At 39.5% G+C, this 24,089-nt stretch overlaps 1 protein-coding gene across 1 annotated transcript in view; it reads right to left on the bottom strand.

The window, feature by feature from the left end:
- Nucleotides 1–10,908: 10,908 nt before the first annotated feature.
- Nucleotides 10,909–24,089, bottom strand: part of apba1a (amyloid beta (A4) precursor protein-binding, family A, member 1a) — a 32,949-nt gene continuing 19,768 nt past the window's right edge. Inside the window, exons 5-12 of the mRNA XM_073465648.1 lie at nucleotides 19,619–19,651; nucleotides 17,694–17,780; nucleotides 16,911–17,096; nucleotides 16,573–16,752; nucleotides 16,045–16,257; nucleotides 12,054–12,173; nucleotides 11,804–11,944; nucleotides 10,909–10,980 (exon numbers count right to left, since the gene is read on the bottom strand). Coding sequence (XP_073321749.1) covers nucleotides 10,909–10,980; nucleotides 11,804–11,944; nucleotides 12,054–12,173; nucleotides 16,045–16,257; nucleotides 16,573–16,752; nucleotides 16,911–17,096; nucleotides 17,694–17,780; nucleotides 19,619–19,651 — 1,032 coding nt within the window. The remainder of the gene's footprint in view (nucleotides 10,981–11,803; nucleotides 11,945–12,053; nucleotides 12,174–16,044; nucleotides 16,258–16,572; nucleotides 16,753–16,910; nucleotides 17,097–17,693; nucleotides 17,781–19,618; nucleotides 19,652–24,089) is intronic.

Here is a 24,089-nt window from a genome sequence, read left to right as displayed (position 1 = left end):
CTCCCTCATGCTACCTTTAGGTGATCTGCTGAACTCTGCCTGTGATACATCTTACCATTGCTATGCAGACAATGCACAGCTGTACTTTTCGTTTAAGCCAAATAACCTTAACAACTTTACCGCCCTTCACGACTGTCTAGCTTCTGTTACAAATTGAATGTCTCAAAATGTCCTCCATCTCAAACTTGATAAAACAGAGGTCCTTGTGATCGTCCCTGATTATTTTAGTAAGGAAGTCAGTCTCTATATCCCTCCCCTCGCCAACAATATCAAGACTACCTCTAAGAACCTTGGTATAATGTTTGAGCAACAGTTGAACTTTGAATCTCACATTGCTAAACCTGTCCAGTCCTGCTTCTTTCAGTTAAGAAACTGCTAAAATCAAACCCATGTTAACAGCCAAACAGATGGAACGCCTAGTACACACCTTAATCTGTTCTCGTTTAGGCTACTGTAGCTACCTCTTCACAGGCATCACTCAGTCCTCATTAGCTCAACTTCAACCGGTCCAAAATTCAGCAGCTAGGTTGTTAACAAATACCTGTCATCAGTCACATATCACCCCAGTTCTCACCTCCCTTCATTGGCTTCCAATAAAACACAGATCAGATCATTTTCAAAATTGCATTAACCACATATAAGGCTCTGCATGGTCTGGCACCTGCATACTTAACAGAATTACTGAGCCCTTATTCAGGCGGTCGTCCTCTCCGGTCATCTGATCAGGGCCTTTTATCTGTTCCCCCTTCACATTTCAAATCGAGGGGTGATCATACTTTTGTGGTGGCAGCAGCAAAACTTTGAAACGGCCATCCCCAGTCCATCAGATCTTTAAAAACTCATTTCTATAGGTTAGCATTCTCATAAATTCTCCTGGCTTTACCTCACTTTGACTGAAGTTCTCATCTTGTGCTAAACAATTTTGAGTGTGCATCATGAATGTGTTTGTCCTTGAACGTATGTTGGTATGTTTGCTTGTTTGTTTGTAGGTATGTAGACTGTGTTTTGACTTGTGCACTTTATTGTTTATGTGAAGCACTTTGTCCCTAAACCATGATACAGAGCAGCAGCAACAGCCTCCTCCAGCGGCTAACGTTAGCGAAAGAGCATACAGCCCAATTGCCAAGATAACCCAATTAGCAAAAAGCACGACGTACAGCTGCAATGAGTAACTGTTGCGCAGGGTAGCCTTCTCGGAATTACATTCATGATGACTATATGATTGTCGCATTTTGGCATTTAACAGAGTTGTTTATTTATTTATTAGACTAAAAAAGCTAAAAGAGCTTGTTGAACATAGTGAATTAGCCACTAACACATCTCTCAGCTAGCCAGCATGAGCTGTTAGGCAGTCTGTGTCGGTGTAGTCAGCTAGTGTATGTTCATGTGTTTTGGAGGAGTGGCTCTGGAGGGAGGCCTGCCTGGGTAGTTGGCTTTCCAGTAAACAGTTAAAACACAAAGAAGGGTGTAGGCTCTCAATCAAACAAACAAACAAACAAACAAACAAACGTAGCATTGAATCATGGGCGCAAATGAAGTGCACTGTTACCTTAAATGAAATTACGTTCTTGTCTGGGTTTGAACATTGTTTAAAACATTTAGGATAATGTAAGTACACAACTCATCAATATTAATACATTTCTAGTTGTTTTTACACATATTAATGCAGAAATGTTACATATTATATATTTAAGCCAAGAGCCAAATGTGTGTCTGCAAGTCATATCTTTTCAGTGGAGCAGTGTGAACTCTGGCAGAGCAGGGCTATATAAAAGTGGATGAAGCTTGACAGCTAATATGATAGCTGCCTCTATGTTGGACTCTCACTGAAATGTCAGCACTGTCAAGGCAGCTTATGAACAGTACAAATGTGTCCAAAATTACCAGTTTAACTGAGTGTAACAATTGCTTGCAGATTTATTGAGGCTCTGCAATGGCATTGATTGTATTTACAATCAACTGATTTGGTGTTATACTGTGACAGTGAAGTATTCCCTTTATTTTTTTTAGCAGTGTAGTATATTTTTTTCGTTATACAATCTTATATTTCATAACCACAAATTAATCTTGAATTAATAAAAACAATCTTGCAGAGGACTTATCCTCTGGGGACCGTTCATGTGTTTACCCATTTTAATCCATTGATTCATGTTTAATGTTTAATATTTGAACAAGGAGCGACTGATCCAACACAGTCATCACTGCCTAAAAAGAAAAAAAAAAGTTTTGAAGAATATTTAACTTTTTGTAGCTTTTAAACATCTAAATTTCTTTAAATGTACAGCCATATAATCCCAAAGCCTACCATATCGTCAAGACCAGCTGAGGAAAGCAAACATTTTCAGTCACACTTCAACAAAACCACAATGTTACAGCTTTTAGGCATTTCTGACATTTTTTACACCACAGTCCAACCATTAGTCCTTCTGCAAGTCATTTATTGTTGTAAATACTGTAACAAACATTCTGGCTCTGGTACAGGAATGTAGCTCCAATAGCTCGAACATCACAGAAAAAAGCTAGCAAATAAATAAACATTGCTGCTGCTTCACAGAAATGGTATTTTTCTTGTTTGTTTTTTTTTGTTTATCTTTCGACACATTAAGAGTTAATGTTTCAGTTACATTCAAAATGAGTGCACTTATAAATATGTGTTAGCCAACCCTGCTGCCTGCCGCCTGCTGCAAGTGCATGTTTCCTTGGTAAGCTTTATTGTGTCACGTTAGCCTACAATCCCTGACAGACATGGAGGGATAATATCACACACCTTAAATGATCTTGTGCTCTAGCTGTGTGTGTGTGTAAATATAATTGTAAATATATACATATATATATATATATATATATATATATATATATATATATATATGTATGTATATATATATGTATATATATATATATATATATATATATATATATATATATATATATATGTATATATATATATATATATATGTGTATATGTATATATATATATATATATGTATATATATATATATATATATATATATATATATATATATATATATATATATATATATATATATGTATATGTATATATATATATATATATATATATGTATATATATATATATGTATATATATATATATATATATATATATATGTATATGTATATATATATATATATTTGTAAATATATATATATATATATATACATATATATATCCTACATGAATGTTATTTTACACAATCCTACATTCCACTCACCACTCACATTGCTTTCTATTGACTGAAGTGAGCCTATAGGCCAACCCAAACACACAAAACCATTAGAAGTATATACCTTTACATAATTTTCTATATATTTCATTTATATGTGTATTTTATATATCCAGCTGGTTTTTGAACATGGAGTACATTGGTTGTTATCACACACACCACACACACCAGAAGTGAGAACGGTACAGCGTAATCATGTGGCTCCAGAGAAGCCCATGTTAAAAGTTCAAAAATGGCTGCCATCGCCCCTTTACCTCCTCACTATCAGTGTTACCATTATAAAGAGTCCAGTGGTAGTTGTAAGGCCAAGATGAGTTTCATCGATGAGGACAGACATTTGGAAAAAGCAGTGGGTTTTCAAGTTGGGGTAAACAGTGGTTTAGCCTCGGGGTGTAAAAAGAGAGCAGGTCCTGCTCACAGAGTCCAATAGGAAACTAAAAGTTTGTCAAATAAAAAACAGTTGTGTGATTTAGGCAGGTACATTCCCAGAGAAACAGGAGGGGCAGAGGAGTTCGTGTTGAGTTCAAATGCTTTAGTAAATTGGAGAAAAGATTTCCCACAGATTCACCAAAAATCCAGAAACAGTCCACATTTAGTAGCCTTCTTTATCTGCACGCTATAAAGCAAACCCCTATCAAACTGGTTTAGTTTTAAAAAGGACAGACAGCATCCAGCTTCATCATATAAAACCTTGAGAACAGAAAAGGAAAATACTGTTAAACTTTAAAATAATCTGTCAGTGCCGTCAATCATAGTCGCAAACATCAATTCAAGTTCAGTCTAAGCTGCAGTCTTTGCGTTGTAGCTGATGTCTGGTCCAAAACACAGAACAGTTCTGTTTCTGTTTCTGTTTAAGGACACTTACATTTACAGTATATGGGATGAGAAAATGATCCTGAATATTTTGAGCCTTAAAGGTGTAATTGGTAGAATATGTAACCAACAACTGCTACTCTCTGCTGGCTATCCTCGGATGTAGCTAGCTACCTTCAACTGATTAGATCATGGTTCAGTGAGTCATGTGAGCAGTGGCCCTAGAGTTTGCTTGCTTACTTTGTGACTTGTCGATTTTTATTTCAACCAAACCAGAAGTAATGTGGAGGACAAACGAGTTTTGTTTCCTTTATGTCAGGTTTGAGTAAAGTGGGTTTTACATCGATTTAAAGAGTTAATGAAGCTCATGTTAGTTCAATAAAAGAGAGACACTTGAATTCAGCAGGTGTATGGTTGTATTTTTCTGTTAAGTAAGGAAACTAGCTGTAAAATAAACCCTCTCAACATTTTGTTCATTTCATACACTAAAGGCTGAAACGACGGGTGCTATCTGAATATCGCCCCTTTTTTTATTACCCCACAATGGTAATATGAGACAGGACGGGCAGGGGCTAGCTACTTATCATGCTAACGCCAACAGTCACTGTTGTTTCTTCACATTCTGTTGATAATGTTAAGTTATTTTTTATTCTAGCCATATCTTACAAATTGTCCTTCAGATGAAATATGATTCTGGCTTTTAATTCCCTGTCTTCCTCTGGTCCACACATTTATTTTTGAACCCACAAACTAATGTCACTTGAGTTCACATGGAATCTGTAGATATTTTTATATAGTTTACAAGCACATGAAGCACAAAGGTTTGGATACATTGTTTTGTGACTGCAGTAATACAGCATACAAACCACCAATTATATAATACTTTTTTTTATCTGACCACTGCTCTCTTAGCATGTCACAATCAACCTGTTAATTAAGTGGCATGAAAGACAACTTTTGATAACTTTTCTTTGTTGCCCAGTAGAGACAACTGGAGCACTGACATAGTATTACTGTATTTGTAAGGTTTATAATTATTTATAATGGACCTCCTGGTAAATAGAAATGATGTAGAGAACCTCCTACAGTAAGAATAAACCAGTTTAAAAGGTGCTTAACAAAAAAGACCTCCTTGCTTTGCTTCTGTCTTTGAGACTCATGTCAGGTTGTCTCGTGTGATCTCAGCACTTTTACCTTCAACTCAAGTCAGTAGATGATCAAAAACAAGTCCTCTCCAGTGTTTTTGCATCTTTCAGCCCATTATGTTTCTTCTACATTCCTGTTGACCATTTTACACAACAAAACCAACAGAGCCTTCCTTAAAAATCATATTGCACTTTGGAAATGATCAACAGTAATGCAAAGAATGGGATAAAACATATAGTAATACTGTCATTTAAAGGTACAGTCATGTTGTCATCCAGTCTTATAGTAAGTTTTATTGAAAAACAATCTATGTTATAGTGTTATTTTGTGTGTAAATACACAATATTATTAAATGACCCTAAAAATAATCAACATAAACCTGTTGCACTTCTGATGGGAGTTGAACTCCTGACCAGTTTGCACTGCAGGAACAGAGAAGTTACGTTGAGGGCAAACTAAGAAGCAGAGCTTTGGTGGACATGAAATGATGTTGTAAATATTTTCTGAGCCACTGCTGTTTTATCCTTCATGAAGCTCCTCCTGCACACATGCAGTCAGTGACACATGTTCCTTCAGCTGAGCACAGCTGGTGATGGCAGCTGGTGATGACAGGTGATGGCTGTCAGTACAGGTACTGACAGCCATCACCTCCATAACTCAAAGTGTCATTTCATCCTGATTAGGGGTGTCACGATTCTCCAAATTCTCGATTTGATTCAATTTTCGATTCTAAGGTCACAGTTCGATTCGATTCTCGATTTTTACATGTATTTTTTTTAAAGCACAGGTGGCTATGCCATTTTTAGACTAGACTTTTATGCAATATAATATCTGACCTTTGTTAGCAATGTACCACACTACACTGTCAAATTTAAAACATTTATTAACAACATAATGTAACAGTAACTTATATCTTCAGTCAACTGGAAACTTAAACAAAATAACCTGCCATCTAATTTCTCTTTTGTAACTGCAGTCTTCTTCACAGAAGATGACATTCAAGTTCACAACAAAACAAACAAAAAAAATAAAACAGCCATGTCCATAGTCTTCTCTGAACAATTAAGTGTCTTAACAAACTATTTCCGAACAGTTGAACACAAGGTGCATAAGGTGTGAGTGGGCGAGCGAGAGTGAGGGAGCGTGCGTACGTGCGGACAGTGAATGAATGGGAGAGGAAGGAGAAGCGAAAGGAGTAGCAGTAGTAGCGACAGCAATAAAGTGAACAATATAGGCTGCAGTTTGGCTGTGAATAAAGGCGACGGCTCCTCAAGATACAGCAAAGCTCCCTGGTATTATTTCCCGACTACCTTAACACGTGAAAGGGGGTTCCACCCCGAAGGTAAACAGAAACTTCGGCCCTGGAGGAAATCATCTCCCCTGTGCTGCCCGACCACGGTCCGGGAGGCGATATTTTTTTCCCCAGGATGGTAGGGGAAGGTACCGCCTTTTTCGCCTCTGATTGGCTGGAAGGGCTCTCTTCGATTGGTTATTTGATTTGGCCGTGAACGTCATCTCACGTTCATGGCAGGCTGTCTGCTAGTCTGTTTTGATCGTCTTGACAACAGAAGTAAACAAAAAGTCAATCCAACAGTGGGATAAGTGTGTGCCGTCAGATTTATATTCCAAGTTCACAATTTCATAGCCTGTTTAGATCGTGTTTAGATTAGTCCTAGATGTTTGAGGGAGTTTTGTGATGAACATGTGAACTTTAATCAGCATATTAGCATGACACAGTGGCCCTTAACCATCACATTTCTGTGTGGCTATAAGTTACTGTACAGTCGATTTACCTTCATAGTGTTTGCCTTACCTAGATACACCATCTCTCTACACACTCACACACACCTCTGCACCACCCACCACCACCATCTCTCTCTCTCTGTCATCACAAAACTCCCTCAAACATCTAGGACTAATCTAAACACGATCTAAACAGGCTATGAAAATGTGAACTTGGAATGTAAATTTGACGGCACACACTTATCACACTGTTTACTTAAATCGTTTACTTCTGTTGGCGGTAAAGATGATCAAAACAGACTAGGCGACAGCGCGCCATGAACGTGAGATGACGTTTCACGGCCAAATCAAATAACCAATCGGAGGAGAGCCCTTCTAGCCAATCAGAGGCGAAAAAGGCGGTACCTTCCCCTAAAAAAAATATCGCGTCCGGGAGCCGAACAGGAATGGTGTAACACCATGCTATCGTTTGACTGGCTGTAGCTAATAGCTACTGGCTTAGCTAGTAGCTAAATTAGAGGAGGTTGACTCGCTTCAACACGTGTGTGTTTTTTTCCCCTTGGCAAGCCGACCGGACGTGACATGGGGGCGTGGCAGCATCGACGATTCCATTTTTTAATTCGAAGTTCCAGATTGTGAATTAATTTCGATCGATTTCGATTTTAAATCGAAATCGTGACACCCTTAATCCTGATCATCTATTTCACATTCATATCTAATGTTCCTCCTTCCTCCTGATAATCACTCTGTTAATATCATATTAATAGATAGCCTACATATCAATACATATTGCACTGGTAATAAAATTCTGTCATCTGTTGACAAACTTGGCTCTTAACTGATGCTACATGTCAGAATGTATGTGGAAGGTCTTTGGTGATCATTAAAGTAAATTCTCTGGCATGTACCTAATTCATGGAAAATTAATTTATCATTAATTAATTAATTAATTAATTAATTAATTAACAATAATTTCACTGTTACGTGAAAGTAAGTCCACTAATGTTACACATTACATCCTGTGTGTTTACAGGTGTTGGGGTACAACTGCATGTGTGAACTGAAGCCTCTCTGTGTTTTATTTGATTCCGACCTTAAACTAGACATCCACGTAAAAAAAGGTTGTCCAATTTTGTTTTTATTAATTACGTAATATATCCAAATTGAACTCGTCTCAATTGTTCACTGTTCTGGAGGACATTCACACATTGATCTCATCTCATCTCAACTACTGCAACTCTTTTGTACACGTCTCTCCAAAACTCAGTCCATTGCCTCCAACTCAAACTAAATGCTCTTAATGTGACCTCAATCCCCCCATTCAAGCTTCTCTACATTGGCTGCCTGTGTCTTTAAAGTATGTTTAATCACTTTTAAGGCTCCTTATATCTGAGCGCTGCTCTCCCCTTACAGCCATATGTGCTGCCTGAAATCATCACACAAAACTCTGTCATCTGTTCCACAGTTAAAGCTAAAAACTGAAGCTGCAGATGATTTGCTGTCAGAGCCAACAGACTGTCTGCCTGCCTGAAGAGATCAGATGTGATAAATCAGTTTCCATTTTAAATCAATCCTAAACTGCTTTCAAACCGTCACCTCAATGTTTGTAGCTTCCTTTTACTTACCTTTGTTTCTGCCACTGTAATATTTGCTGTGTTGTACCTCAGCACTTTGTAACTCTCGTTTTAAAAGTTTTATATTAATAAAGACATTATTTCAAATATATTGTTATTTTGTGGCTCTAGAGGAAGCTGCGTGTAATCTGATAAATTGCCTCAAGTGATGTCACTCAGTCACACGGTGCATTGTGGGTAATGTAGGCACCTGGAAGAAGAATGCTGGAATAAAAAAGGTGATCTGTTTCTGCTTCATCGATTCTGATCATTTCTTTTTGAACTGTCCAGAATGAGTCCAACAGTACAATAGGAATGCTAGACCAGTATACGTGTTCAAAACCTGGTGGCCTACAATACCCACAATGCAACTTAGCCACTGGAGATTACATGCAGCTTCTCCTGAAGACACAAAGGACTTTGTACAACTATTTCCACAGAAGCAGCAGCAGTCCTCCCCGACACCTGTGAACACACTTTAATGAGTACAGTGAGTGGTGTTACCTTTGATAGGTGCACCTGGGATTTCTTCACTCTCAATTCTCAAATGGTGTTTGTGGCCATTATTGACCCTGAAGGCAGAGAGTCAGGCCTTTACCAGATATTAGAGACAGGACTTCAATCATTATTTCACCTATTTTATGAGTATAGTTGATCATATGATAAGAAACCCTGTTTGTTTTCTCATCAGCTCCTTTTATAATTTTTAATCCCACCACATTTACCTGATGTCCTGATAAGTTCAGTATTGTGTCCATTTCCACAGCACTGATTCATCAGTACAACAACATGTGATGCCACAAGAGTCACGACTCTGCTGCTCTCTGTAACCCTCACTCACACTCATTATTTAGTTCACCATTCAGTTGCTGTCAGTTACAGTGAACACCTCCTTTACCAAACACTAAAAGCCTCAGTGGCTAACAGGGTGATCCATTTCTCTTTCCAAGTAGATTTTTAATGTAAAAAAAGTTTAACTGACAGCTCAACACTAGTTGAAAAAACAGTTAAGTGGAAGCAGGTGAGAGCAACAGAGTGGTGAGAATGACATGGAGCTGTTGTACACATGGAAACATGTTCCTTGTCTGTATTATTATTGAGTGTTATTCTGTTTGCTTCCAGCAGTGTTTGGTATACTTCCTTTAGGCAGTGCATGGACCCCAAAACCCAGTAAGAAAACTGTCTATGCAAGTGTAAACCTTACGGTATTTTATAGTCCAAAGTTTACTCCAGATTATCTACATTGTCCAACCAGCGATGAACAGAACATATTTCTATGGGAGCCAAATAATGAAGCCTTTGTGTGCAGTACAACAGGTAAAGTAGGGTTGTGTAGTGTGTACTGTACTGAGACAACGACGGGCTTCAGGTCACTAACATTCTATTCCTGCATCTTGGACAAACATCTTGACGCAGGGACATCTTAGGTCATCAGGTTTGTCAGCTCTATGTTTGGATACACTGGCTGGACACCAGTCTGGGGTGTATTAATATAATGGAGGTTATTACATGCTGACCGGAGCTACTGCTAGTGCTATGTACAGAGGATACACAAACTAAACTAACTGAATGGAAACACAACAACTACTGTAACAACCAACTGCAGCAGTGTTGTAAAGCTTTCCTGGTAGAAATGTGACATGCAGACTGGAGCTGCAGTGTCGACTCTTCAGCAACGCAGCAGACCTGTGTGGAATGTGACGAGGCGGGTGTGTGCGCGTGTGTTCACATACTCATGTGTCAGCAAGACTCACATACTCCCTTTGTGGAGAACTCAGTGTTGTGCAAAGACTACCTCAGTAAAGTATACTGAGAGGATTACAGTCCCATGAAATGTAGCTACAACATGAGTGCATAAAGTAAAAAATGATGGAGGAAAAATAAGGAGACACAGGCAGTGATCTGCCAATGAGATAGCAGCATGGCAGAAAGTACAGTCAAGGTTGGATGTGCTGATTGCCTTCAAGTCCACAATCAGGTTCAGTTTTTATCTCTAGAAATAAAGTTTCTACTGTGTGAGAAGTTTTCATTGTTTCACCAGAAATAGAGTTTGAGGATTGTGAGGCACCACCAGCCTCTGAAAACACAGCATTTGTAAACAGAATTGTACCTTTAGCCAAAGTACAAAAAAAAATCTTGTCATCACTATAGATAATAGATAATTTGGGTTTCTGTGTTGTTGTCACTTGAAGATGAGGCTGCGCAACAGAACAATCCTGCAAACAACTTACGACGGTCCATCAGCTGTGGACAGAAAGGTACAGGATGAGTGCTGGATGAGTGGGTCAGGTTGGGGAGCGACAGTTGATTGGAGGAGGTTTAAAGGGTCTGTGAGGTCACGGCTTTGACTTGTTAAATGTAAACAGGCTGTTCCTGGGCCGTCAGCAGGCGGTACATGGCTGCAGGCATCGTCTTCATGTGGATCTGACAAACAGAACAAAGCATTCATTTCACTGAATTATTTAAGTAAAGATCATGTGTCAAAGGCCCAACACATCCCACAGAACACCAGTAACCACCACAAGCGCTTCTTGGTAACACCATGATACTTTATCTTCGCTTCTCAATAAAGTACAGCAGCCAGTTAACATCTGCAAATGACAGAAAATCTGAGGTTCTACTAGTGGCTGCTATGTTCATGAAGCCCCGCAATACAAATGATTATACACTTGACATGATAATTCAGTAAAGTTTATCTAAAGCAGTTTGCTGGAGGAAACCTCAGGAAAATGTTAATGTTGATCGTGGCAGTGATCACAATGTCATGGCAGTCTGCTCATTAGATTTAAAGTATGGGCTGGTGTTACTGGTGACAGCACCAGTGACAGAGATTTTCTCGCAGCCCTGGTTGTCCGTTGGACGACAAGAGAGAGGTCAGGATGTAGTTTTACAGTTTGCAGTAAGTGTGGCGCTGCTTACACTGGGTGAGCTAGCAGATACTTTGGGTGTCATGTAGCTGCTGCAGCTGTTTATAACCGAGCAGACAGCACAGTGAGACATCCTCGCTGTTAATAATAGGAGATATTTAATGCTGTTTCTTCTGCATAGAAACTGAACTGTGGCATTCACTGCTAATAACTCTAAAAATCATACAATGCACAGATTCATATGATAACCGCCACTCATTTCCCTGTTGTTCCTTAAAGTAGTAAGAGTGACCAGGAATATTATTTTGTATGCAGTAACGTTGAAAAGTCTGATCCAGATCACAGTGTTGGTTATGTCTGTATCCAGTCCGATGTCTCACCTCTCCCACAGCATTGGACAAGATGTGGACGATTCTCTCATGAGGCGTGGCCACCACGCTCTGGCTGTTGATCTCAATAATGCGGTGGCCCACTCTGACACCGCCCCGCTCAGCGATGCCCCCACGCATAAGGCTACAGATCTGTCGAAGAGACGGATCAGTTCTGTTACATGATGAATCAAATTTCACTCAAGCAATTTAACAAATACCATTTCACATAAAATCAGAGCAGAACCACAGAGCTACCGACAATTCCATTCTGGACGCTGAAGCCCAGCTGGTAGCGGAGGTCCGGCCGTCTGATGAGTACAGTGGTGACCGGGGGACATCTGACAATGTTGAGCTTGATCCGAGACTGGTTCTTCAGACCCTACATAAAGAAAGCATTTGATTATGGTGAAATGTCAGGAGGTGCACATCACTACACAAACATATTTCTTCATTTTGGTAGAAAAGTTCCAGTGTTGATCCTGCACTGGCTTCCCACCAACAAACACAACCTCTTCACAGAAGCCTGAAACATCCTGCTCTCCTCAGTCCATGCTGCCTTTTATTCTGAAACTCTATGGAGAGTAAACACTGAGCCACAGCTACATGCTCCTCCTGATACATGCTCCTGATACATGGTCCTCCTGATACATGGTCCTCCTGATACATGCTTCTGATACATGCTCCTCCTGATACATGCTCCTCCTGATACATGCTTCTGATACATGGTCCTCCTGATACATGGTCCTCCTGATACATGCTCCTGATACATGGCCCTCCTGATACATGGTCCTCCTGATACATGGTCCTCCTGATACATGCTCCTCCTGATACATGCTCCTGATACATGGTCCTGATACATGCTCCTCCTGATACATGGTCCTCCTGATACATGCTCCTCCTGATACATGGTCCTCCTGATACATGGTCCTCCTGATACATGCTCCTCCTGATACATGGTCCTCCTGATACATGCTCCTGATACATGGTCCTCCTGATACATGGTCCTCCTGATACATGCTCCTCCTGATACATGCTCCTCCTGATACATGGTCCTCCTGATACATGCTCCTCCTGATACATGCTCCTCCTGATACATGGTCCTCCTGATACATGCTCCTCCTGATACATGCTCCTGATACATGGTCCTGATACATGGTCCTCCTGATACATGCTCCTCCTGATACATGGTCCTCCTGATACATGGTCCTCCTGATACATGGTCCTCCTGATACATGCTCCTGATACATGCTCCTCCTGATACATGCTCCTACTGATACATGGTCCTCCTGATACATGCTCCTGATACATGGTCCTCCTGATACATGGTCCTCCTGATACATGCTCCTCCTGATACATGCTCCTTCTGATACTCCTCCTTCTTCTGAGCATACAATGTTATTGCATTATTATTATTATCATTATTATTATTATTATTATTTTTTTTGCTGACAATACAGAGTTCCTTTAGGACCGTCTAACTAATGTCCAAAACTAGACAGTGAATAATTTTCTTCACGTTAAAGCAAATATTCTTTTTAATTGGCCCTTTTCTGAGCAGGTACTGAAATCAATTGCATTTGCGCCATTTAAATCTTCAATCCTCACTTGATTTTAGCCACAATACGCTAGTTCAACCTTGTTTTTATTAACTTAAAGTTGCTACAAGAACAGGACCTTTCCTGCTTCTTGTGTCCTCTGTGGAAAAAAGATGACAATTACGAAGGGCTGGGCCACTCAGTAGGGGTGAGTTATATCGCCTTGCCTAGTGTATTAAACAGTTAGCAAAATCAATCAAATGTAGGTAAATTATGCTTTATAGTTGAATATGCTTCAAGAAAAAAAATCACAGCTTTCCATTAATGGGTTTTCATTTATTTTGTTAGGGTTGGCAGCTCATTCTCAAAACAGCCTCAGATTGCTTCTTAGTCAGGATGGTGATCCCCTTCACAGCCCTGTATAAAGGGGGAACATAAGGGGATGGGTATATTTTAGGCTTGTTATGCAAATAAGTTATTGGGCTTGTTAACACACCAACTAAAGTTTGTTAGAAAATATTATCAACTTTAATTGAGTGAATTAATTAAGTAATTGTACTTATTAATACATGATTACTGTGTATTATATTTTTAACTCACCTATAATGGGAGCAGCATTGCACTCAGCGGGAGCAGTGATGCTGCGCTTTGGACTGAAGGATGGCTGGCAAGTCAGGAGTAAGTTTGGTGGTTGAGATGCGAAGGACATCACAGAGATGGCTGTCGGTCATTTTGGTTCTCAATCTGCTTTTGTTCAGAGTTAACACAGAAAATGTTTGCTCACATATGTATGTTGAGCCGAACAGACTCATTCTTTTTGCGTGGCGTCTCATCAGAGGGAACTTGTCTTTTTCCAAGCTCTGGTAGAAGTCGAGTAGGGAGAGAAGCTGATGTTGATTCTCCAGAGAATTATCACACTGCATTTCAATAGGTTCTAATTGCAGTCTCTCTTCCACTTCTGCTGCGTCCACCAGGAAGGGAGTCAAGAACACTTTGATTTCTTTCTCAATGAAAGAAAAATCTTGGAAGCGCTGACTGAATTCTGTGATGAGAGATGTGATCACAGACATGTATTTCCCCTTTTCAGCAGAAAGTTTGGCCTTTGGAAAAGCAGATTTGATTTCGGACAACGTGGGGAAGTGCGCAACATTGAAGTTGCATGGTTGCGTCTCAAAGAGACGGAGCTTCACACAGAACGCTTTCATGTGCGCGTAAAGTTGTGGCACGAGCTGGTCTTTGCCTTGTAGGCTCTTGTTCAGTGTGTTAAGATGATTAGTAAGATACACTAAAAAAGCCAGGTCTGCTAACCATAGAGGGTCACTCAGCTCATGAAGAGGCCTTCTCTTTCAAAAACTGGTCGATTTCTGATCTCAGGGGAAAAAAACGCTGCAGCACGGAGCCGCAGCTTAGCCAGCGCACATCAGAATGGTAGAGTACGTCCCCGTATTCAGCATCAACCTCAGATAGAAAAGCTTGGAATTGTCTGTGGTAGAGCCCTCTTGCTCGAATTATGTTGACAGTTTTCACAACAGTGTTCATCACATCGCCAAGCTGGACTGTCTTGGCACAGAGGGCTTCTTGGTGGATGATACAGTGCATTTTAACAGCCGTGCCTTCACTCTCTTGCACCTTGGCACACACCATAGAGGCCATTCTTTTGCACTCGCCTGTCATTGCTGGAGCCCCATCCGTTGTAACTCCACACAGTTTGTCCCATTTAAGTCCCATCTTGTCAATTGCATTTGACACAGCTTCAAAAATGTCCTTACCCATTGTTGTGCCCTTTAGACTCCTAAGATCAAGCAGCTTCTCCGTAACGCAAAAGTTATCGTCAACTCCCCGCAAAAAAATTAACAGCTGTGCGGTGTCTGTGGCATCTGTGCTCTCATCACTTGCAATCGAGTAAAAATCAAAATCACAAGTTTTATCTGACACTTGATGCTTTAGGTTAGCTGACAAGTCTTCGATTCGCCGCACAACTGTGTTTCTGGACAGGCTCATGTTGTTGAATTCCTGAATTTTCTCTGGGCACATTATTCCTGCGACTTTAGTGAGGCACTGTTTTATGAAGTCACCATCTGAGAAAGGTTTCCCGTGTTGGGCAATGAGTTGAGCTACCTCATAACTGGCTATTGTGACATTTTCTTGTGTTTTGTTAGCACGGAAAAAATACTGTTGTTGAGCTAGCAGGCTAGCTGCCATTTGCTTAACTTTCTGTTCTCTCTCAGCACCAGTGTAGGACGTGAAGTTTGGATGCTTGGTTTCATAGTGTCGTCGTACATTATAGTCTTTCATCACTGAGACTGTTTCATTGCAAATCAAACAACACACTTCCCCTTGACTTCAATGAAGAAATAGTCATTTTCCCACCGTGTCTGAAATCTCCTGCACTCACTTGCTCTTTTTCGTTTCTTTGGTTCTGCCATTTTTGGGTCACTTGTTGCAAAGTTTTTCTTTGACTGCTCTTGTTTTGTGGAGAGGCTGTCTTGTTCAACACAGCAGCTCCCCCTAGTGTTAAAACTAAGAAGTACAATACAGTCAAGCAAGAATTTCATGTGTGGGCCATATGCCATTATATTTTTAGAATTTGCTACGGGCCAATTAAAAATGGGGGCCGTAGTTTGGACACCCCTGAGAGGTGTAGAGGTAGAGCGTTGTCCCTGTAATTAGTATCATCATTCATATCATCAGTTATTAAAGATAACGACATAATACCTTGATGATGCTCTGGCAGGTGGACAGTGGCAATCCCACTAGACTGGTCCCATTAATGGACATGATCTGGTCTCCTATGTTCAGTCTGCCAGATCTCTCCGCTGGCCCAGCATGCATCATGCTGGCAATGATGACGGTGGGCAGGATGGAGCCCCACCCGCTCTCCACAATGACCACACCCAGAATCTCCCCCTTAGCTTTTTCTATGAACACCTGAAGTCGAGGCAGGCAGACACAAGACAAACCATTTTAAAGTGGAATCAAACATGACCGTTCACTTTGTTTAACAATCTTACATCATAAAGTAAATACATATCAAATAATTACAGTGTAGTTTTAGTGGATACTTCATTGTACAGACTGTATGAATTCATTGTATATGTGACTGATAGCAATGATATGATAATGATATGATATGATAATGATATGATAAATTATATGACAGTTATATGATAATGATATGATAATGACATGATATATGATATGATGTGATGTGATGTGATGTGATATGATAATGATCCTACTGACATCTTTGCAGTTCTCAGACTTGGAGAAGTGGATGAGGTCATCATTGTACATGTCCTGAGTGTTGAGCAGGTCACTGTATTCCTTCTGGCTCAGGTCCTCAGGGTTTATGCCATTGGCCCGTAAGAACTCCTGATAAGCCACACTGAAGGCCTGCCCGATGGACTGGGCAATCAACTGGGCCTAGAGGACAGGGTGGGCAGGGGGAAGTTCTTTTAAACTATCTATAGTCAGTTTCAAAGCTGATTGAAGTGTCTACATTAACACTGCAGAGATGGATGTGTGCATCTGGACTCTTATGAAGAGCAGAGACATACTGTACATTACTGCTGTTGACTCACATCTTCAGACTCAAATACGTGGCATATCATCTTGTACTGCCGCTTGCTATCTTGACCCGGGTCTGAGGCCTCCACATTCTCCTGAGAGTCAGGTCGAGGCATCCTGCGCCGGGCCATCAGAACCACAATGTTGCCTATGTCGGCAATGTAGGAGATGGTCCGCAAAGGGTGGTCCATCATGGTGTCCTGGTAGTCAGAAAACCATAACTTATATCATCTAAATCTGGGTTAGAAACCAAACTAAGCAACCAAATACAGCAACTGTAACAGCAGACATAATGTGTAGGATACTCCTAAAAAGTGTTGGAACAAAACAAGGTACAGACTCATGCAAAAAAAAGAAGAAAGATAAAAAGAATCCGATTAAATGAACCTTGAACACCCGTTAATGTACAAGTCAGCAGCTGTTAGCCCATCAAAGGCTGCATACCACCAGCATAACTGTATCAGTTATGGATGACATTTACATCAGGAGCTTCTTATCTTTGCTATGATACACATTTCACAGAATGTGCATGGATTAAGACTCAAATCGATGCAGCTGCTTTTCTTTTTACACATTCAATGATTAGTTGTGTGGCCTGCTGTATCTCCTGAACAGAAAGTCGTTACTCCCTCAGTGAATCAGTAGCAGAACCATGAACCCAGGTCAAATTGCAGGGTTCACTGTTTAGCCTATAAGCACAGATCTTGTAATATTAATATTGCAGGTGATATGAGGCCCCTCACTCATTGTCATGACAACAATATGCACTACAGCTGTGTGTCAGTCACAGTGAGTACCTGGGAGTCAGCGTTGAGCACTTTGATTCTCTGGGTGGAGATGAAGAGATCCACCTCCGTCATGGGCTGAGGCTCACCCTCAGAGGCCTATTCACACACACACACACACACACACACACACACACACACACACACACACACACACACACACACACACACACACACACACACACACACACAAAGCAATATTAGACACACATTAATAAATCATACATTCCAGGCATTTACGTTAGTGAGTAAATGAAGAGACATTCAAAGTTGGAGGTCAGTAACTGTCTCATTATCACCAAGATAAAACAGCTGCTTAATGAACTGTCCCTTCTGATCCATAAATCCAAACGTCAGTCTGTGACTACGAGGCAAGTCTGCAGAGCCAACAGCAGATAATACCAATCGGTTGGTATCCCCTCCTAGAGGGGAGTGAAGAGATCAGAGCCCTAATGCCCAACATCAACGCTGTCTATATTCTACATTCATATAAAAATCCATTCTACCTGACTAAACTGTATTATTGTATTAATCTAACTATGATGTTGTAGCATGTTCAGGTGGAGCAAGTTTGAACTGTTATTATACTGTTGGCTTGTTAAATCACCATGAACACATCATATTGTATAAAGAAATTATATAAGATAATTATAAGTCATTAATAGTAATAAGTAATAAGTCAACGGTTAGTTACATGCACTGGCAGTGGAGTAGAAGTGTAATAAATGTAGTATAAAGAAGTCGTACTGAGGTAAAGTACAAATACTTCATAATAATGCACTTACTGGAAAAAGCTTGTTTAAACTTCATCATTATCAGGTCACATCAGTTTGTCTGACTCTGTGGTTCATGGCCAGTTATATCCCATCAGCCTCTGCTCTACTTTTTGTCTACTAGCTTGTTAGACAACTTGTAGATTGATCAATTTATAGTCAGGTGTGTATGGTATACTATACTATATAGTATACTATATAGTATAGTATGGTGTAGTCAGAGGCTTGGTGGTGGTGATGTTAAAGTCATGCAACAGCAGTGTAGCTAATCTGTAGCCTAATGTTAGCTTTTAACTTCTGGCAGTTTCATTTATGCCTCAAAAAAAATCATAAAGTGGTGTTTATTTGTGAAGATACTTTGCTGAACAAACATGTAAGAATCATAAACTTGTCATCGCCACAGAGTTTATTTTCTGCAGTAATTCAGAATACAACTCAAAATTCCCATGGGCTTTTTGTTGAGGGAACCAGTGCGATGCTAACGTTTGGGTTAGGTTCCAAAAATGCTTCATCGCTGCAGGTAAACATGGTAAACATTACCTGCATAACATCAGCATGTTATCATGGTGAACATGTTAGCCTTCTGACATTAGCATTTATCTTGCTGCAATGTGTAATTACACAGAGCATGATGAGATTCACATCTCAGACCTGTGTCTGTACTGGTCACATTTGCATTATCACCTGAATCTTAGGTTAGCAAACATGAGCATGTAGGTTATTAAGTACAGTCATACATCACCACAGATACAGACTCAGCAGCAGAGAGGGAAAGCACATTGAATACAAGCACAAACCCAGTCAGGCCTCACAGTGTCAGAAAGATTACAGCTGTTTCCTGCATCCAGCAAACTGTAATCCTCCATCACAGACTGGTAACCAGTTTGACACAAACTCTGGTGTTCCAAATTAATGTAGCATCAAAATGTCTGATATGGAATGAAAAGATGGTGATGGGGGAGGGGACCAAAACAATGAACATCGCCTCCATCAATACAAAGCTGGTTGCTGGATTCAGGAAAACACCAACAATTGATCAGAATGACAGAAGAGGACATAAAGGACAGGACAGTGATAAATACTGACAGACAGAAAGAGACAAAGAGACAAGCAGAGGAACAACAGAAGCAGTGTGGAGGACGAGACAATATGTAGGTACTGCACCTTCTTCTTGTTCTGGGCTAATTTCTGGGCCGTCTGCCAGGCATGGAATAAAGCAGACAGGAGAGTCATGGGTTAGAGCAGTGCACAGGAGAGACTGACTGGATCACACAGAGGGGCTGTTATCATACTGTAGTAACATTGTACTGGACTGAGTTTGTTCTACTGTTCACATTACAGATGTGTGTTCCTGCGCAGGAGATTGTTTGTACTGATGTTATGAATATGTGTGTCACGAACATGATGAGGATGTCTTAAAGGTCTCTTTAGCTGGACATTTTAGAGGTCAGTGTCAAAACATAATCTGAAAGTATTTGAGTTTGGTAGATGAGGACATGTTTAGGAGGGTCACAGCTCATGTCATACAGGGGAACACTGATGCAACACAACGGGAGACACTGATACCACACTAAGACGAGAGTAGTTGTTGTGGACTGTGTCACTGTTGGGTAATTTGCCTTCCACTTTTTACCCATTAATCACAACACAGGCTGTTAGTTTTCTGACAGCTGCAGTTAAAGTATATCATATATCACATATCACATCATTAAGGTAAGTTATCTAAGTTGTTGAAGCTATAAATGCAACAACATGTCGCCAATAAACATCTATCTAAAATATAAATATATTTTAAACAATATAATAGTAAGTTTTTACATATAAGAAAAACATACAAATAACAATGACCACAGCAATAGCAATAATGTATAAATGTCCTATACAACAAAACAATGAAAAGATCAAAAGAGAAAAAAATAAATAAATAAATAATAACTGAAAAAGCAGCAGCAGTGGTAATTTGAAGACCTCAAGTTATTACAACATTCTCATCCTCCAAAAATTCCAAAAAAGGTTTCCATAGTTTAACAAACTGTTTTCTTTTCCCTCTAACAATATATGTAAGTCTTTCCAACACAAGGTATGTTGCAATCTCCTTCAACCATAACTTAAAAGGGCAATTGTATATTTTTCCAGAAAAGAGCGATCAGTCTTCTAGCTTGAAGAAGCCCAAAATCAATCAATACTGATTGATTAGAAATGACGACCACATTTTCAGGGTATATACCCAGGATACAGAGTTTGGCTTGCAGGGGAACATTCTTACCCACCGTCTGGGAAATGGCCCCCATCACACTCTGCCAAAATGATTGTACTTTTGAGCATTCCCAAACACAATGGAACAATGTTCCTTTTTACTCTAAACACTTACAACAAATATCTGGAATATTAGGACAGATTTTATTCAATTTTACAGGGGTGATATAAGTTCGCATTAGACATTTATATTGGAGCAATTTCAATCTTGTATTCATTGTATTTTGCTGTGCCTTTAAGCATGCCACTTCCCAGTCTTCTTCAAGTATATCCTCCCCAGTATCGACTTTCCATGCTTCTAATCTGTCTTTGGATGATTCCTTTTCATGAGATATCAAAGTCCCATAAAACAAAGATACTAGACCCCTTTTAGCCAGATTTGTAATGATTAAGTTTTCAAGATTTGTCAAAAGGTGGCTGAAACATTAGGTCTTTATTTTTTGATGATATAAAATGTTTCAGTTGTGAATATTTGAAAAAATGTTTTTTTGGTATATCATGCTCCTTACATATTTGCTCAAAGGTAAGTAGTTTGCCATTTCTGTATAGGTTCCCTACACATTGCACACCTTTGGTTGCCCAAACCTTGAAACCACCATCACCTCTACCTGGTGTAAAATCATTGTTTCCCCATATAGGAGAAAAACGATATAAAGCAGGGATGTCTCCAATATGCTGGTGTACACGATGCCAAATGTCAATGACATTTTTAAGAAAAGGATTCTTTGTCTTTTTTTTTCAATGTTTAAGATCTGCTGAATATAGATACAGCTTGAGGGGTAGTTCTGATGTAGTTGCTTGCTCAATATCTACCCAAGCTTGAAGAATATCTGAGCTAAAATAAAACGAAGCAGAGTGTAATTGAGCTGGTAATACCACCGCAGATTTGGAAGACGAAGGCCACCTCTCTCATACGGCAAGTAAAGCAACGTCAATCGCAGCCTAGCTTTTTTATTGTTCCAAATGAATTTAGCAAGAATGTTATTAATTTTATCAAAAAAACACTTGGGAAGTGGGAGTGGGATTGATTGAAAAAGGTACAGGAATTTTGGCAGTATATCCATTTTTATTATATTAACACGGCCGATCATTGAAATTGGCATCACTGTCAAGCGGTTTAATGTATTTGTTATGTTTTCTGTTAACGAGTCATAATTTGAAGATACAATAGTTTTGATTTCAGGTGTAATTTTAACACCTAAATAAGTAAAACCATTTTTTGCATTTGTAAACGGTGTCTTTATAGTTGGTGTCAGGCATTCATTTTTATTTAGAAATAATAGTGATGACTTAGAGAAATTTATTTTATATCCAGAGAACTCTCCAAATTTTTGAATTAATGTAATTAGATTTGGAATACTATCCTTAAGCCTGGTCAGAAAAAGGATGACGTCATCGGCATACAAAGATATCCTATGTTCGCCTATCTGGATGCCCGCGAGGCCATCATGGGCCCTGACAGCCATAGCGAGAGGTTCGATAGCTAAAGTGAATGGCATCGGTGATAGTGGACAGCCTTGTCGGGTTGAACGCTGCAAGTTGAATGGTTTTGAGACAACACTATTGGTTAGAATCTCTGCTACTGGGTTTGTATAGAGAACATGAATCCATCTAAGGAATCTCTCTCCAAATCCGAATCGTGGTAGCAATTTAAAAAGATAGCGCCATTCTATTCTGTCAAATGCCTGTTGGGCGTCTAATGACAGTACCGCTGTATCTTTATCACCAGCTTTTTCATGTAATATATTAAGGACTCTTCTGATGTTATGGAAACCTTGACGATTTCGTACAAACCCATTCTGATCGTTATGTATAAGTTTAGGAAGGTGTGGATCTAATCTTCTTGCTCTAAGTATTTTAGTGTCACTACACATCAGACTGATTGGCCTAAATGACGAGCACTCTGTGGATGGTTTGCCTGGTTTTTGGATGAGGGTTATCATAGCTAGTCTCATAGTGGGTGGAAGAGTTCCTTCCTGGAAGCATTCTTTAAACATATTTAGAAGTGGCTCTACCAATTTAGTTTTAAATGTTTTATAAAATTATATAGGCAACCCCAGGTGCCTTACCACTATTCATATTTTGGATTGCTTCTGACAACTCCTCGGCTGTTACATTCCTATCCAATTCATTTTTTATGTCGTCAGATAATGACTGAAACTGAAGCTGATCAAGAAATGTTTCCTGTGCATCCTAGTCTTGGTTGCATTCTGATCTATATAGGGATTCATAAAAATCTTTGAAACATGTATTTATCTCTAGTGGGTCTATTGTTAGAGTCCCTTGCGGTGTCCTAATACTATTTATTGCTTGGTCAGTTTGTTGTTTTTTTATTCTCCAGGCTAAAAGTTTTCCAGCCTTCTCTCCTTGATCATGGTAGCCTTGTTTCAACCACATTAAACTTTTGGCGCTTTCATCTGTGGACATTTTATTATATTTAGCTCTCAATATAATCAATTCCTTTTGTTTTAAAGGATCATCTTTTGCATATAGGTCATTTTCCAATATTTTGATCTAATTTTCCAAATTTTCCATTTCCATTTTATAGTGTTTTGTTTTATAGCTGGTGTAACTAATAATCTCTCCCCTGATGAATGCTTTAAATGCTTCCCATCTGATACAAGTACTAGTTTCATCAGTATTTAGTGCAAAGAAGCTGTTAATTTTTAGAGCCAATAGTGTCAACAAAAGCTTGGTCTTGCAGCCATCTCGCCTGGAATCTCCAATTAGGTGGGCTATGGACAATTTTGTCAATTTGGATTTTGAGTGATACAGCAGCATGGTCACTTATCACGATATCATTATACCAACATTCGCTAACCTTGGGTAAAAGTTCTCTGGAAATAATGAAATAATTGATGCAGGAATGTGATTTATATGTACTTGAATAACAGGAATAATGATTTTTATCAGGATTCCGTTCTCTCCAAACATCCACTAGATTAAGGCCCTCTATAAACTGTTTCAGTAATTCTCTAGTTTGAGTTTTACCCGTGTCGTGGCCCATTGAACAATCTATTGTTGGATTTAAAGCACAATTGAAGTCCCCTCCTAAAATAAAAAATCCGTTCATGGTAGACAAGTCAAGAAAGACATTCCTAAAGAAACTGGGGTTATCCTCATTGGGACCATAAATACTCACTAGGTTCCATGTCATTGATAGGATATTGCATTGGACGATAACGTATCTTCCACCTGGGTCTTGAATAGTTTTAACAATCTGCAATGGTATTGTCTGATGAATAAGGATAAGCACTCCCCTTGCATAATTATTATAACATGCATATATTACTTGGCCAGGCCATCTGCTCTGTACGCGCTTTAAGTCTGCAGGTGAGTTTCCTGCAAAAATATGATTTTAGATTTGAGATGTCTAATC

Source organism: Pagrus major, chromosome 5 (assembly GCF_040436345.1).
Source record: "Pagrus major chromosome 5, Pma_NU_1.0".
Taxonomy (NCBI): Eukaryota; Metazoa; Chordata; class Actinopteri; order Spariformes; family Sparidae; genus Pagrus; species Pagrus major.
Note: the sequence above shows the minus strand (reverse complement) of the source record. Positions and strands in the feature narration are given on the sequence as shown.